Genomic DNA, 16284 nt, shown 5'->3' with positions numbered 1-16284 from the left:
CTCTTTAATGCTTTTATTTGTGAGTTCATGACAGCGAACTGATATTAGTTGAAAATTAAACCGCATCAAATCTTTCTGTAGATACATGCATGCTTCCTCATATAGCCATCAATAAATGTAATACATCACACAAAGGAAAAATATCATCTTTCCTTTTTCCTTTTTATTGAAAATAAATTCTATTCTTATACAATATATCCTAATTTTAGTTTCACCTCCCTCTACTCACTATAGCTCTTCCCCACACCCTTCTCATGGTGATCCATGCTCCTTTGTGTCATGAGGAATGAACAGGCTTTTAAGACATGAGAACAAAAGACAACAAAATAAAATATAGTAAGATAAAAGACAGAAGACAGCTTATGCTGGAGAGGATGTGGAACAAGGGGAACTCTCCTCCACTGCTGGTGGTAATGCAAGCTTATACAACCACTTTGGAAATCAATATGGCACTTCCATAGAAAATTGGGAATCCATCTCCCCCAAGACCCAGCTATACCACTCTTGGGCATATACCCAAGGAATGCTCAATCATACCACAAAGGCATTTGCTCAGCTATATTCATATCAGCATTGTTTGTAATAGCCAGAACCAGGAAACAACCTAGATGCCCTTCAACTGAAGAATGGAAAAAGAAAAAAAATGGTACACATACACAATGGAGTACTATTCGGTACAGAAAAACAATGATATTGTGTGGTTTGCAGACAAATGGATGGATCTAGAAAAAATCATCCTGAGTGAGGTAACCCAGACTCAGAAAGACAAACATGGTATGTACTCACTCATGGTAGGATACTAGAAGTAAAACAAAGATGTCTAGACTGCTACTCACAACTCCAGGGAAGCTACCTAAAAAACAGGACCCTAAGAAAGACACAGGGATCACCCAATGACAGAGAAATGGATGAGATATACATGAACAACTTGGACGACAGTGGGAGTAAGGAAGGTAAGGTTCAAGGGAAAGAGAGCTTAGGGGAGCAGGAGATCCCATATGGATCAAGAACAGAAAGGGAGAACAAAGAATAACAGACCATGATAAATGAAGACCACATGTGAATAGGAAGAATCAAAGTGCTAGAGAGGTCCCCAGAGATCCACAATTATACATCCATTGTAGACTACTGGCAATGGTCGAGAGAAAGCCTGAACTGACCTAGTCTGGTGATCAGATGGCCAACACCCTAACTGTCATGCTGGAACTCTCATCCAATAACTGATGGAAGTATATGCAGAGATCCTCAGCCAGGCCCCAGGTGAAAGTGCAGAGAAAATAGAGAGACTATAAGAGTGTGAATTGTTGAGACCAAAATTGGAAAAAGCACAGGGACAAATATCCAAACTAATGGAAACACATGAATTATGAACCAAAAGCTGTGGAGCCCCCAACTGGATCAGGCCCTCTGGATAAGTGAAACAATGGAATAGGTTGAACTGTTTGGGAGGGTCCAAGGCAGTGGGTCCCAGACCTGTCCTTAGTACATAAGCTAGCTGTTTGGAACCTTGGGCTTATGCAGGGACACATTGATCAGCCTGGAAGGAGGGGACTGGACCTACCTGTACTGAATCTACCAGGTTGAGTTGAACCCCAGGGAAGTCTTGGCCCTGGAGGAGATGGGAATGGAGGGGAAGAGCTGGGAGGAAGGTGGGGGCAGGGGCAGGAGTGGGGAGGACAGGGGAACCCATGGCTGATATATAAAATTATAACACAAATATAATTTTAAAAAAAGATAAAACAAAACCATCATATGTAACTTGGACAAGGCAAACCACCAAAAGGAATATACCCCCAACAGAAGGCATATGAATCTCAGGCCCTCTTATTCACATATTATGAATCCCTTAAGAATATTTAACTGAAAGCTATAATATATATGCAGAGGACTTTTTGCAGACCTGTCCATGCCCTGGGATTTTTCTTTCAGTCTCTGTGTTCATATGAACTTTGCTCAGTTGACATAGAGGGCTCATTTTTCTGGTGTTATCCATCCCCTTTGGCTCTTAAGTTCCTTTGTCTCCTCCTCCATGTGATTCCCTGATCTCTCAGCTGAGGGATTAGATGTAGACAAACCATTTGCCAGTCCATATGTCAGAAAGTACTTAACAAAATCCAACATCCCTTTATCATAAATGCCATTCACAGAACTATTACAAACAAATGTTGCTCCTTCAACCTTGATTGTCCCATTTTATCTCCAACTAAAGTATCTTCTGCGTCATTATATTTTTGTATACACCCCAAGCAGGAGATCCTCACCATATATTTTTTCTTTTCTTAAATACCCATATTTCATGTCCCTGTTGGAGGAGCCACCTGGAAGTTTCAATGCTTACTGAACAAGTGTCTCCTGACATAGTCAGCAGGAACAAAAACCCGGCCAGGATGGCATGGGATCAGAAAGCCTGAGGCTACAATGTTTATTCCAAAGCTACCAGAATTTTCATATGCTCATCAAAACAGAATATGATGGTGTTTGCATGAATACAATGTTGACTGCAAAGTAGATGGGGTTTACTTGTTTAATGTCTAAGAATAATTTCTCAGCAAGCTTCTATATGCACTTCACTGACTTTTAGGGTACACAGAGATACACAGGTGGCCTGAGTGCTTCAATATCTGAGGGAATACCTCTGTTTCTGAGGAAATGAAAGGCACACAATGAGTGCTCCAGGACTCATGGACTCTAACATGACAAAGTCTATCATGCATGCCTCTCAAGGTAGCTAGTCAAGGCCAACCAACTCTGTGATTCCCTGGAGAAGTAAAATGTTTGTCAGAGCACCAAAATGGGGCAAGGCAAGGAAAACCATTGGTAATTGGAGTATTCTAGGAAGAGGGAACATTACCCTTTCATTCAATTTTATTCTCATTATTATCTTTGTGACTGTTCATTGTACATGAAAGTGCCACAATAGGACTTTTCATACAATGATATATTTCACTGAGCCTATTTCCTTTTCATTCTTCATCTACCCTTTTCTTGCCCCTTCTGTTGGTCTATATTGTTCCACTGAATGGTTTTGGTTGTGTTTTTATGCTATAGATAGCCACCCATGAAGTTATGTATCTATATAATATCTGTGAACTGTTAACAGGAAAAGCATATGTGTGATTGATTTTTCTTGTCACTTCTTTCTTCCTTTTCTCCTTCATTCATTTTTTTTTCCTGAGAAAGAGTCTCTCTACATAACTTTGGCTATCATGGAACCCAATACATAGACCAGGCTGGCTTTGAATACAAAGATCTGCTTACCTTGACTCATGAATTCCTGGAAAAGTGGCATGTGCCACCACATCAGGCTTTTAACTTGTTTATACATGACTGAGTTTATTCACATAATCATATTTACTGTCTGTGTCCATTTTCCTACAAGCAACATTGTAAGTGGTTGGAAAGAAATACATAGAGTATATACAAATCATTTTTGTTAGATATTTTCCTTGGTTTGGTTTCAAGCTAATAATGGCCGTGTAAAAAGAATTTGATAGTGCTTCTGCTTTCTGGAGTGAAATCGAGCTTGGTACTAGAACCCTAAACTAGGGAGGTCATGGACCTTAGAGGAGAATCAGCTATTGTCACCTTACTAACACAGCATGATTCCTAAACATATTCTAAATGTTTGTGTTCATACCCACAGCTTAGTACAGTTCTCACCTCTCATCTAAGCCATGTAGCTTACAATAGATGGTAACCATTGCAGAGAACTACAATAGAACAACATGTCATAGACATTAACTTGGTTGTACCAGCACAATCCAATACATGACTACACAACAACTGCAACTAAGGCTTGGGGTTCATAGAGTAAGAGAGACTGACATGATTGCAACAGCCAGGGAAACAGAAAGTTTGCTGTGAGAGTGTATGTCCTAGAAGTTTCAGAGAGGCTATACCCATGAAGTTGGTGTCATCAATGTAGTTTCCTAAACAAGACCCCCCCAAAAAAAGAATGGTACTGATAGTCATGCTAAAATGGAAGGGATGAATCTCACGCATTCTCAAACACTGACAAAGAACTAAAGTCAACCAAGGAATGCTAATATTGCAAGATACAGTATTCTCAAAAGAAGAACCCCTCAATAGTTAATCCAACAAAAATGGCCATCATTGAATTCTTATACATACAAGTAACACTGTATGGACTGAATATGTTGTATTGATATACTTACAACTCTTGGTGTGTGCATGCATCCATCTGTGTGTGTGTGTGTGTGTGTGTGTGTGTGTGTGTGTGTGTGTGTGAAAACAGTTAAAAAACATAGGTCATGAAAATGAGAAAAGTTGTGAGATGTATATGGGAAGTGTTGGAGGGAGTAAAGAGAATTGGGAATGATGCAAGTATAGTTAAATTTCAAAACTTCAAAAAATAAAATTAAAGTGTTTGTTTCATCACAAGGTGCACATTTTTTCATATTTCTCAGAATATTATAAAATGTATTGTATTACATTATACGATGTACTCTAATAATCTTCTTGGTAATTGTGATACCTTGCTTTTTCTCTGACTCCTACTTCATTACAAATTCTTTTCAGATCTGCCTGACTCTGTTCCTCTGCTGATTACACTAAAATGTGGCAGATTACATTGTAGCTGGAGTTTTCTACAGTCCTGCCTGGGCCTGCAGCCACTAAGAATCAAATAAACACTCAGATGCTTATATTAATTAAAACTGTTTGGCCTAGTGACTCAATCTTCTTGCTAGCTATATCTTACACTTAAATTAACCCATAATTCTTATTTATGTTTAGCCATGTGGCTTGGTACCTTTCCCAGTTTTGCCTTCATGTCTTGCTTCCTCTGTATCTGGCTGGTGACTCCTGACCCAGCCATCCTGTTCCCAGCCTTCTCCTCTCTGCTAATTCCTCCTATACTATACTTCCTGCCTGTCTACTGGACAATCAGCACTTTAGTTATTAACCAATCAGAGCTAAACATTCACACCATACAGAGTAATATCCACAGCATTACATATTTGAATATTAAGAAATAAATTGAACACAACCAAGAATAATGTCAAAACCTTGGAATATTTATCAGTCTATGGACCCTAGAGGATAAGAACCCATTGGTGAAGATACCATATACTTGAGTCATAGACCATGAAAAAGAAAACTGAATGGTTACCCAGATGTAGTGTGTAGCAATTCCAGCCTTGGCCTGGAAGTTCCAACCCCCATTGAGGCTTTGGTAATGGTCATGCCTACGGGACTGAGGGAGGACGCTGAAGACCCAGGATCAAGAGGAGAGGCTTCTCTTGGTCCCAGGATCCTGGACGCTGGAGGTAGACTGAGCAGAGTTCTCCAGAGAACACCTCCGGACTGCACCATCCCTTTCCCAGACCCTGTAACCTACCCCTTCATTTGTAAGCTACCCCACAAAATAAACCTCCCTTTTAACTATGTGGAGTGGCCTTAATAATTTCACCAATACCCAGATGCTTCATCCCTACTGGAGAGTTTTCAGAGTGGTAGATGTGATCATAAATCTTACACAGATGTGAACCTGAGAAAGATAACAACAGTAATGATTGTGAAATAGTGTCATGAACATCATGGGAGTAATAAACTACTTCAAGAATGAGATGAAAGTCCACTTCCCAAGATGGAATGCATTCCTGGAGTCAATATCAGATACAATAATATATGACTAGAAAGAACACAGACCATCTTGAAGAACTTAATACTACTTATTCTGCTAAATGGACATAGCAACAATCTGTCCCTTAAGCCAATTGATTAGTATATCGCTCAACCCTCATCAGAGAAGATTCTTATTGAACTATATGGTGATTACTACAGAACAATCATTCAAAGGGCTGAGGATAAGAGTCTCTGGAAAGACTAGCTAAAATTAGGATGAATCTATCACAACTCTTCCTCCCACAAACTAGGAATCATCATAGCAAAAGAAGCAGAAAGTATGTTACAACCATTCTGCTGGTAGATGATTCTAAATAAGTAAGTTTTGAACAGACAGAACAGGGTACTTGCACTTGTGAATTCACTTATTATGGCAATATGCACAAAACCTGAAAATGATCAAGTTAGAGAAAAATCCAGAATATTGGAGGTTGTCAGGATGTCCCACTCCTAGCTGAAGAGCTGTCGACAACAGATGACTTCTGGGAGAGGATGTATCAGATTATTTTAAAGATTTAAGTTTGAGATGCTACCCATGTTTCCATAGATACCCCTGTGCTAGGCACATACTAGCATCAATAAGTACACTAAGTTTTCGTTTTGTAGTGTTTTAATTTTAGAACATGTGAAATTTGAAGGGAATAGTGGTGGGGGAAAAGAAAGGACTTGGTAATTAGATAATGGAGTGCATTTGAATGTATGGATGTATGAAATACTCAGAGACATTAAGTACTCAAAGAAACATTAAGTACTAAATGTTCTAAATAGTTTAAAAAGAACTGAGTTTATTTGTATGGGAAGAAGTCAGAGAAGCCTAGATCCAATGAGGCACAGAGACTTCTGTAAATTTGTCCTGAATTTCACCTTGAAGGTTCTACCACCTTCCACCCGGGACTTGATCATGCTTTAGGAATCATGAAAACTTAACTCCTCTTCAAAACAACTCAAGTCTTTGGAGATATTCATGAGAAACTTTCAGTGTCTTTTTAATTAGCAAGTGGAAAAAGTTTCATAAATGATTTTGTCTCCCAACGCCACACTGTCATTGCCAAGGGAAGGTGACATGAAAATTGGCATTCTGAAAGGAGGTGAGGTCACAGGGTCTCAAACCTTTATCTCAGGCTGCAGCTCCCTTCCTCTCTCACAGTGCTGTCTATTATGAAGTCAGGATTTGTACACTGAAACCACAACACTGCAGAGGTAAGAATCCAGATGAGAATTTTATATTTCAGAATATGCTGCAGAACCATCAATGAAGAGGCTTGTGTAAGTGCTTATGTATGATAATGGGAATCTTGGGTAGAAACATATCCATGGAAGAGACAGAGAAGCCCCAGTAATTACTGTACAGTAAAGAGGTGAGTGAAAAAGTTAGAAGGGTTCCTAACATTATGCCAGTCCCTGTTGGTTCTCATTATAGAATATGTTTTCTACTGAGAGTGACTGTGGGTAACACCAGGGTAATATCACCGATCTGTGCAGGAGCTGAAGGATTGTGGTAATAAGTTAATGTAATAATTCATCTTACCTTAAATAATATATACACTAACTTTGCAGATATTACTATTATAAGTTAACTTATCTGGTTCAAACCACACTAAACACTAGAATTGAAATAGAAGAAGCACACAACCATGGGGAAGGTGCAGAATGTGAATTTGATTCTGGAGTAAAATGTATTATTTTGGGACAGCATATTTATGAGCTATAAGGCCAGTAACTGTGACTTCATTGAGTGACCCCTAGAACAATGGCAGGTTGAAAATTCCCTTTTGTACTTGGGAAGGTAAGACTGAAGGGAAGTTCCAGTATGAGCATCAGGCAATGACAGCCACTTCCAAATAAGTCTTATGTTATCTCCTCTGGTTTATTCATTCTCCAGTGTTTAGCAAACTTGATGCTATGCCTTCTCTCACTGTTTATCATTGTTGCTAATGGAACATATGGTCTTATGCATGACAGGAAACAGCTCTACCCCTCATTTTCTTCCATCCACATTTAGTCCTTTGTTTCAGTTTGGACAATGTTTAAGTTTCCATGTTTTACAGATTCCTTTTTATGTATCTCATATGCACCTCCTCTATTTCAGTGCATTATGCATTTTATTTTAATAGCTTTATCAATAATCAATATAAGAAGTGGTGAGTATGTATAGAATTTTAAATGAAATATTTTGGTCACTTAATTTTGTTCTTATGGTCTTTCAGAACATGTTAGTAATTCATCTGTAGTTACCACTATATATTTTATCCCTCAGTGATAATGATACATATTTTTGGATGCATCATAAGCATCTGGTCTATCTGATTGTGAAGTGGAACTGGGAAATGACACAGATTTTTGTTGGGTCAGGCCACACTTGCTTTAGTAAAATAAGTGCATTTTTGTAAAATATTGAACATTGCACTTTAGTAAAATATTGAAAGCCTTATTTGCAATTTTCATTTGGCTGCATAATAAGTCATTATGCCAAAATGAAAACTTATATTTTAAAATACTTATTTATTATGTATTTTAATTTTATGTCCATGAATGTTTTGCCTGCATGCATATATATGCACTATGAGAATTCAGTGCATGTACAAGACAGAAAGGGATGAGTGAATGCCTTGGAATAGGATTAACAGGCAGTTGTGATCCACCATGGACATGCTGGGAACCACACCCAGGTCATCTGCAGCAGCAGCAAATGTTCTTTACCACTGAGCCATGTTTCTGTTTCTCTCAAATGAAAACTTCCTATAGACAAACACATGCAGCAAAACACCAATAAAGTGAACAATATGTCAAGTGAGGAACACAAACTGTATATAAGACTGCTATATGCTTGAGAACATCTATCATGGCTTTGTGAACACAAATTTAGGTGACTGTGTTTATGCTATAATAGCCATATTTAAGTTTTTCCAGTATCCACTCTGACACAAACAGATTTAGTTTTAAACACACAAGTACTCTTTGTGTTTCTAAGGTCACCTCTTGACAGTGTCACTAAAGCCACTGACCACATAAGACTGTAACAAAAATCAAGCTGTCAAACTGACAGGATAGCAGTGATACATAAATTGTTACTGTTTTTGACCATTCATACATTTAATTAATAAAAAATACTACAACTTCCATTTCTTATAATGTTTAGGATGCAAGAAGAGAGAATACAGACAAGACAGTAGAAAACAACCCAGAAGTTTGATCTATAATACATAGAAAGGGAAAAATCTAAGATTAAGTGTGGAGATGGGGTCTTTATCATTGCCCAGTACAGGACACTGTGAAATGTAGGGACCATTCTATATTTAAACTGCCTAAATTGGCAAGTCTTCAGAATATGAACAAATGCATCTCTCCTAACCTGGATCATGAGATCACTCACTACAAATGGGTCTGATGTGATCACTATGAGAACTTTGGAAACAGAGAAATTGGGGAATGCCACTTCTCACCTATCCTTGAGAGGAAATGGGTACATAGGAGTCAATATGAGATAAAGAAGTCACTGATTGATTGGCTATTGTAAGTTACTAGGGGCGTGTTATTTTTAGCAGAAATTTCAGTGAACATAAGGAACTGAAAGATCAAGAACAGATGCTTAGGTATGATTGAGGGAACAGGACACTGAGAGGCAGCTTTTGTTGTCCCGTTCAATGAGTGGAATAGGATTGTGTTCACTATTGAGTTGTGAAAGGGATCTAAGCAATAGGGCCTCAGCACTATTATTGGTCTTTAGGTCTGGGTTGATCCACATGATGAGACAAGATCAATTAAGGAAGGCTATAGGACTTTCATAATACAGATTGATATGCATACAATAAAATAAATCTTTTTTAAAAATGTATTTACTATTGTACATTTAACCTTTAACAAAATAAAATAAAGTGAATTTTTACAAGTGAGCATATAAGATTTCAGTCTATTTGACCACACTTCACCTTTGTTTTCAGAATCCTATGTCTGTGAAGAAAAACACACATTTCCAGATTAGGCAAAATGACCTTACAAGTCTGCACTCAGCAGTGGTTTCCTCTCCCAATGTGGTGATCAGTGGTTACTGTTTCTTTTAATTAAAATTACTTCTTTATATTAAATGCAGATGGATACCCAAACACTCACTTCTCAAGCACATGGTACACACACTTCTTAGGCATTTTGATTCAAGGATTCTCAATGGCCACAATAGCTCCTAGGATGTAGCAGCTTGTCATTAACTATAAGTAATGTTTTCCTTCCTCAGAAACGAGGTGGGATAGGTACACTGACATCATCTTCCTGGGGAAGTTCATGGCCTCTCAGAAATTACAACCCCAGCTAGGTAGAATTCAAAAAGCTTCCATGGATGTTGGGGTTCTACTTGTCCCCTTTTGGTCTCTGTGTATTCTAAATGATGTCATATTTCTGACATTCATGTTCATCATGTGGAGAACTTTAAAAAGTTCCCTAGGAACTTGTCGTGGTGGGGCATGCCTTTTGTCACAGCACTCTGTAGGCAGAGGAAGGGGGATCTCTGTGCACTCGGTGGCAACCTGGTCTACATAGCAAGTGGCAGGACCATACTAAGAGACCATGTCTCAAGAAAACAAAATGAAAATAAAACAAAACAAAGAAACAATATAAAAAAAAGGTTCAGCCGGGCAGTGGTGGCTCATGCTTTTCATCCCAGCACTTGGGAGGCAGAGCCAGGTGGATCTCTGTGAGTTCAAGGACAGCCTGGACTACAGAGTGAGTTCCAGGAAAGGTGCAAAGCTACACAGAGAAACTCTGTCTCAAAAAGAAAAAAAAATAAGCTTCAAGGTCATTGCATTTTCGCCTGTTCTAGCTTTGAAAGTGTGTATTCTAAATAATGTCATTATTTCCTATGTATATAATTGTCAGATGAAGGAAGAAAATATAAATAATATATATGTTTATGATACTGTTCTGACAACCATTCAGTGAAAATTCACACCTCAATCAACATAGGTGTTCACAAATATTGGATGGTGATTGTTTGGATCATGGTCTCAATCTGTGATTCCATGGGTTTCTTGTACAGACACCAGTTAAATTCATCCAAGAAAACTTAACTCTCTCTGTCTCTGTCCTTATATCTGTCTCTGTTTCTCTCTCTCTCTCTCTCCCTCTCTCCCTTCCTCTCTCTGTCCCTCTCTCCCTATTTCCTTTTTTCATTCCTGTTTTCTTCTCTCTCTCCCTTTCTCCCTTTCTCTCTTTCCTTCCTTCCTGTCTTTCTTTCTTTCTTCCTGTCTCTCTTTCTTTCTTCCTGTCTCTCTTTCTTTCTTCCAGTCTCTCTTTCTTTCTTTCTTTCTTTCTTTCTTTCTTTCTTTCTTTCTTTTCATTCTTTCTTCCTATTTGTCCAAGACATGTATTTTTTGTACTAATGAAACAAAAATCATAGCAGTCCTTCTCAGAATATTTTATAGGTAATGTGTAGTAGGCACAACTTGGAACATAGTAAATATTAGCAAAAACAATACTGTAAGGGTCTCTCTCAACTGTTCCATTTAACGAGTATAGCAAAAGCAGACTTTTACTGTATTTTTGTATTTTATAACATTTAAGATGTTAGGTCACATTTTCCTTGTGTGGCTTTTATAAATGGGATTGTATACCAACAACTACTGTACATTAAAGTTTTTCTACATACATATGAAATTTGAAATGCATAATTGTCTTCCTCATCAGTGGTATGTGCAATTCTCCTTCCCAAAATGGTTTATAATTGTTTTAATTTAGGGAAACACTTGAGAATGAATCCCAGAAAGCCAATTAGCAGGAAAACAACCAAGTGGAGTGCATTTTGTATCGTTCAGTCATTTTCAAGGAAGTTTTATTTTTCCAAAAAAAATCATTACTTGTTATGGAATTCTTTCTGAGAGGACTGATTTTCTGAACTTGCAAGTGGCATTATGCTGATTTGAAAATGCCCATGATCCAGACCTTCAGGGTCCATTGCTGTGGGCGGTGGTATTTGAGAAGGCCTGCCAATCTTAGAAAACTGTTTTCATCACTGTCTTTTGACTCTGACTGTGTTGATTTAGTTGCTTTTGCTTATACACGTGGTCATGTTTTTCTTTGTGCAAAGATGACTTTTCTCACAATTTGGCTTTATTCTAAACATTCTTTTCTTCAGTCATCTATTTCCAAGAGTTTTTTTTCCAATTTCTTGGCAATTTCAGCATCATATCATTCCTGATACCATGTAGGTCGGTCGTGCTGGAGTATGGGTACCATCACTTCTCTCATCACACCATCTCTTCTTTCACCAGTGGTTCTATTCCTCCATCCTCTGCATAGCAACTGGCTCCTGAGAACTCTGGGATGTGCTTCTTCCTTTTCCTCTTCCTGTAACTGCACCCCTACCCTTTGTTTTTTTCAAAAAGGTCTTTTTTTGTCTGCTCCAAAATGCCTTACCTCAGACTCAATTGCTCAGTCTTTTTGTTCAAGATCTTTGTAGCACTTCTGGCACTGAGTTGGGTCTTTAGATCTTCCTCTTGTCATTACTTAGCCACCTGTTATGCATAATTATGCTGAATGTTTGATGCCAAATGAAGCTCAGCCTCTTGTTCCTTCAGGTTATGGGCCATGGTGTGGTTCTCCATCACAGCAAACTCTCCACACACTTTCTTAACACTGTGGAAGTATCAATGTTCACACTGGTTATTGTGGCTGCATTGTCTCGTCTCTGCTGCATGATGATGTTGGTACACCTCTCCTTCTGGCCAGCAGCAGACACCCTTTTGCCACGTGGCTGTGATGACATGGAGTCTCCTGAGGCTGGAATTGGTATGTAGAATTCTATTTTGTGCATAAAAGTTCATTGATGATGGGCCATGACTGGGAATGTCTCAGTAGTCCACAAGGTAATGATCCCATGATTGCTACAGGGTGATGTCAAAAGTAAACTCATTTGTATGGTTATTCTTAAAAGTGGCATTACTGGAACCCAGGGTATTTCCCCCTTCTGCATTAGCATTTCTGTTGGTGTCATTGTTCAGATTTTTATAGGCAGGTAAGTTGAGACTTTATGGGTTTAGCTTCCCCAACATTTTTAGGAGATGCAATCTCACAGCACATATATGTTCCCACAGAGCATCACTTAATCAAGTAGTTTCTAGTTTTGACTGTATCTATTCCCTAGAGTGTTCTATAGTGCCAACACACAGGGAAGTGGAGACTGTGTTTGGTAGTTCCTAAACTGTTTATCTTCCCATTCTGTTTAAACTACTTCAGATGCCAGGATTGACTGCCAGTTCTGCCTCAGTTTTTGATTTGTCCAGCTGACTGTCCCTCCAAGGCTGATGAATGTGAGGGACAACACTGCCCTCTCTGGGATGCAGAATTCAGCCTGGTGCTGATTCATAGCTGCTACTCTCAGCTTCTGAAAGGGGATCTCGTCCAATTGAAGAATGGTTTACAGACACTTTCTCTGAAAAAGAGTGTGGTGTCTGGAGAGTTTCAGCCAACTTCACTGCAATGATGGTCTCTCTATCTATATTTATATTTATATAATAGATACTTACTTCTATCTTATCACTTCCACTATATATTGCTGAGTGGTGCTTGATTATCCCAGACACAATTTCAATGAATACAAGTAGCTATCATTTGTCAGATATTGTCATTATCTTTTACACTTCTACTGTCATATTTTGCCTATTTTTAATTTATTGTTCATTCTGTGAGATTTCATCACACCTGATGTTCCCTCATCTCTAAAAGTCCTGACATGAATTTCACCCATACATATGTGTGTGTGTGTGTGCACGCGTGCATGTGTGTGTTTTTGAGGTGTGACTTTTAATATGGGCTGGCTCATAATATAATATGATGTAGGGTGTGACTAGAACCAACATTTTAATTAATTTTCATATCTTAGATTGTTGTGGGATAAAGACCCAAAGATCACTGAGCCTGACAAAAATCCATATTGTTTTTTCCATTTTTCTCCTTTTTTAATTTATTATATCTGTGTTTTAATCTTACCATGGGTTCCCCTGTCCTCCCAACTCCTGCCTCCCACCCCCACCCCACCCCCACCTTGCTCCCAGCCCCTCCCCTCCATTCCTATCTCCTCCAGAGCCAAGACTCCCCTGGGGATTCAATTCAACCTGATGGATTCAGTACAGGCAGGTCCAGTCCCCTCCTTCCAGGCTGAGCAAAAGATCTTCCCTCCTCCCTCCTCCCTCCTCCTCCCTCCTCCTCCTCCCTCCTCCTCCCTCCTCCTCTTCCTTCCTCTCACCCTCCAGTCCTCCCTCCCAATCTATTCCCCATCCCCACATGCTCCAAATCAAGGTCTCCCATGGGGAGTCAGCAGAGCCCAGCACACTGTCTCTACGCAGGTCCAAGCCCTCCCTGTTACACAAAGGCTGTGCAAGGTGCCACAATGACAGGCACTGGGCTCCCGGCTCCCAAAAGCCTGCCCATGAACCAGGGATGGATCCCGACAACCCCCCCCACACTGCCCAGGTGTCCCCTAAACAGTTTGAACTAAATAATTGTCTCCTGTATCCAGAGGGCCTAGTTCAGTTCCATGGAGGCTCCACAGCCACTAGTCCACAGTTCATGGGTCTCCACAAATGTGGCCAATCATCTCTGCAAGTCTTCCAATCATGATCTCCACATCCCCTGCCCACAGAATCCCCCCTCTATCCCATCTACTGGATTCCCAGAGCTTTGCCTGGCGTATATAGGCAACACAACTTGGAATTTTGTATTTTTATCTCTTTTTTTGTCACTGGTGGAATTCACAAGGAAGTGGGATGGACATGGGAAGACAGGGAAGTGAATGTGTTCAGGGTGCATTATGGGAATCAATCAAATTACTATGTTGGAAAAAATTAATTAAAGTTTTGTGGTTGTCAGTGAAGTTGATTTATTTTGCAATCTGAATAGCAAATATGAGTATATTCCGAAGGTCTTACATTATGTTTGTTTATACTGCCTATCACTTTTCCTTATTTCTCACAGGTAAACATCCCATTATGCTCAGTGCTGTGTTTTCTAGGAAACTTTACAGCTCGACTTCCATTAGTGTGTTCACTCTGAAGTATTGAGAAATCACACAGTAGCATACATGGAAAGTAACTACCCCTGTCAAAAGTTTTGGGATAAGGTCTTCTTATGTGGTCAAGACCAGTCTGGAAACACTGAGTTTAAAGGACCTTCTGTATCAGCCTCCCTGTAGCTCCATGGATTAATGGTGTCTTCCTTCCACCAGGCTACAATAACGTGCCATTATTCATTTGACCTGAACAAAAAGTGTGGCCTATTCTAAAAGAAATAGTGCTAAAACAAAGAATGAACTTCTGGAATCTGGCAATCAGAATCATTTTCTTATCACAAATTACCATTGGAATTATGGGAAATTTTTCTCTTATCTTCTACTATCTTGTCCTTTACGACAGAGAACACACATTAAAGCCCACAGATTTGATCCTCATGAATCTAATGGCAGCCAATGCCTTGATCATTCTCTGTGTTGGAGTGCCCCAAACAATGGCAGTTTGGGGATTGAAGCAGTTCTTGAATGACTTTGGATGCAAGATTCTATTGTATATACAAGGATTTAGTCGAAGTGTGTCCATTTGTACTACCTGCCTTTTGAGTGTCTTCCAGGCAATGACCATCAGTCCCAGGAAAATGTGTTGGAAGGATCATAACATTAAAGTTGCAAGGTATATTGGCTGCTACATTGCCCTTCTCTGGATCTTGAATATGCTGATAAATTTCATTTTCTTTAGGTACCCATTTATCAAAACAAATAGCAAAAACATGACAAGAAAACGAGAATTTGGATTCTGCTCTATTATAGGACATGATGAAATCAGTGACTCACTCTATGCAACATTGGCAATGTGCCCTGAATTCTTCTTTTCTCTGCTCATTGCCTGCTCCAGTGCCTCCATGATTGTCATTCTGTACAGACACAAGCAGAGGGTTCAGCACATTTGTAGTTCTCATGGTTCCAGAAGAAACTTGGCTGAGTCCAGGGCCACACAGAATATCCTTGTCTTGGTTTCTACCTTTCTGGCTTTTTATACTCTCTCTACCATCTTGCGAATTTGCATTGCTCTTTTGTACAATCACAATTTATGGCTGGTGAACATCACCCACCTCACTTCTTTGTCTTTTCCCTCATTTGGACCCTTTGTTCTTAAAAGTCATTACTCCATTGTGTCCAGGTTCAGTTTGGCCTGGTTAAGAAAAAAATTATCTCCTAATTTTGTTATAAATATGTAAAATATAACTGTTTTACATTATCAAATTGTGTACTCAATTATTAGCCAAAGAAATCAATAAGGAAATATAAGTAAATAGCACCTTTTTTCCCTAAGGTTAACCAAATTGAGTATGGGGTCTTTGTCAGCTGGTTAAATTAGCTGCATACATGAGTTGTCCATACTGTGTTTGACCCACTGTAGAGTTATTCCTTTGCATAAATGATGTGCAGAGAAGCTAGTAAACCAGCTGCAAATACATTTGTCTTTCTTGTGACTTTCATCCTGTCAGGGAATCTTGGCTACTTGACAAACATTGTATGTACTCACTCAAAAGTGGATACTAGATGTAAAGCAAAGGATAACCAGACTGCAATGCAGAACTCCAGGGAGGCTACCTAGTAAAAAGGACCCTAAGAAAGACACA

The 16284-nt window shown here is 39.2% G+C and overlaps 1 protein-coding gene and 1 pseudogene across 1 annotated transcript; both read left to right on the top strand.

The window, feature by feature from the left end:
• Positions 1 to 13117, top strand: part of LOC118597210 — a 30661-nt pseudogene extending 17544 nt beyond the window's left edge.
• Positions 13118 to 14913: 1796 nt separating this feature from the next.
• LOC118576638 (vomeronasal type-1 receptor 4-like) lies at positions 14914 to 15879 on the top strand. The gene has a single exon (XM_036176832.1). The coding sequence runs from the start codon at positions 14938 to 14940 to the stop codon at positions 15877 to 15879; it is 942 nt and encodes a 313-aa protein (XP_036032725.1). The 5' UTR covers positions 14914 to 14937.
• The last annotated feature ends 405 nt before the right edge of the window (positions 15880 to 16284 follow it).

This window comes from Onychomys torridus, chromosome 1 (assembly GCF_903995425.1).
Source record: "Onychomys torridus chromosome 1, mOncTor1.1, whole genome shotgun sequence".
In the NCBI taxonomy this organism is placed as follows: domain Eukaryota; kingdom Metazoa; phylum Chordata; class Mammalia; order Rodentia; family Cricetidae; genus Onychomys; species Onychomys torridus.
This window is presented reverse-complemented; position numbering and strand designations above follow the sequence as displayed.

Coding starts and splice junctions, on each gene's coding strand:
- LOC118576638 (XM_036176832.1), top strand. CDS start 14,938: ATGAACTTCTGGAATCTGGCAATCAGAATCATTTTCTTATCACAAATT.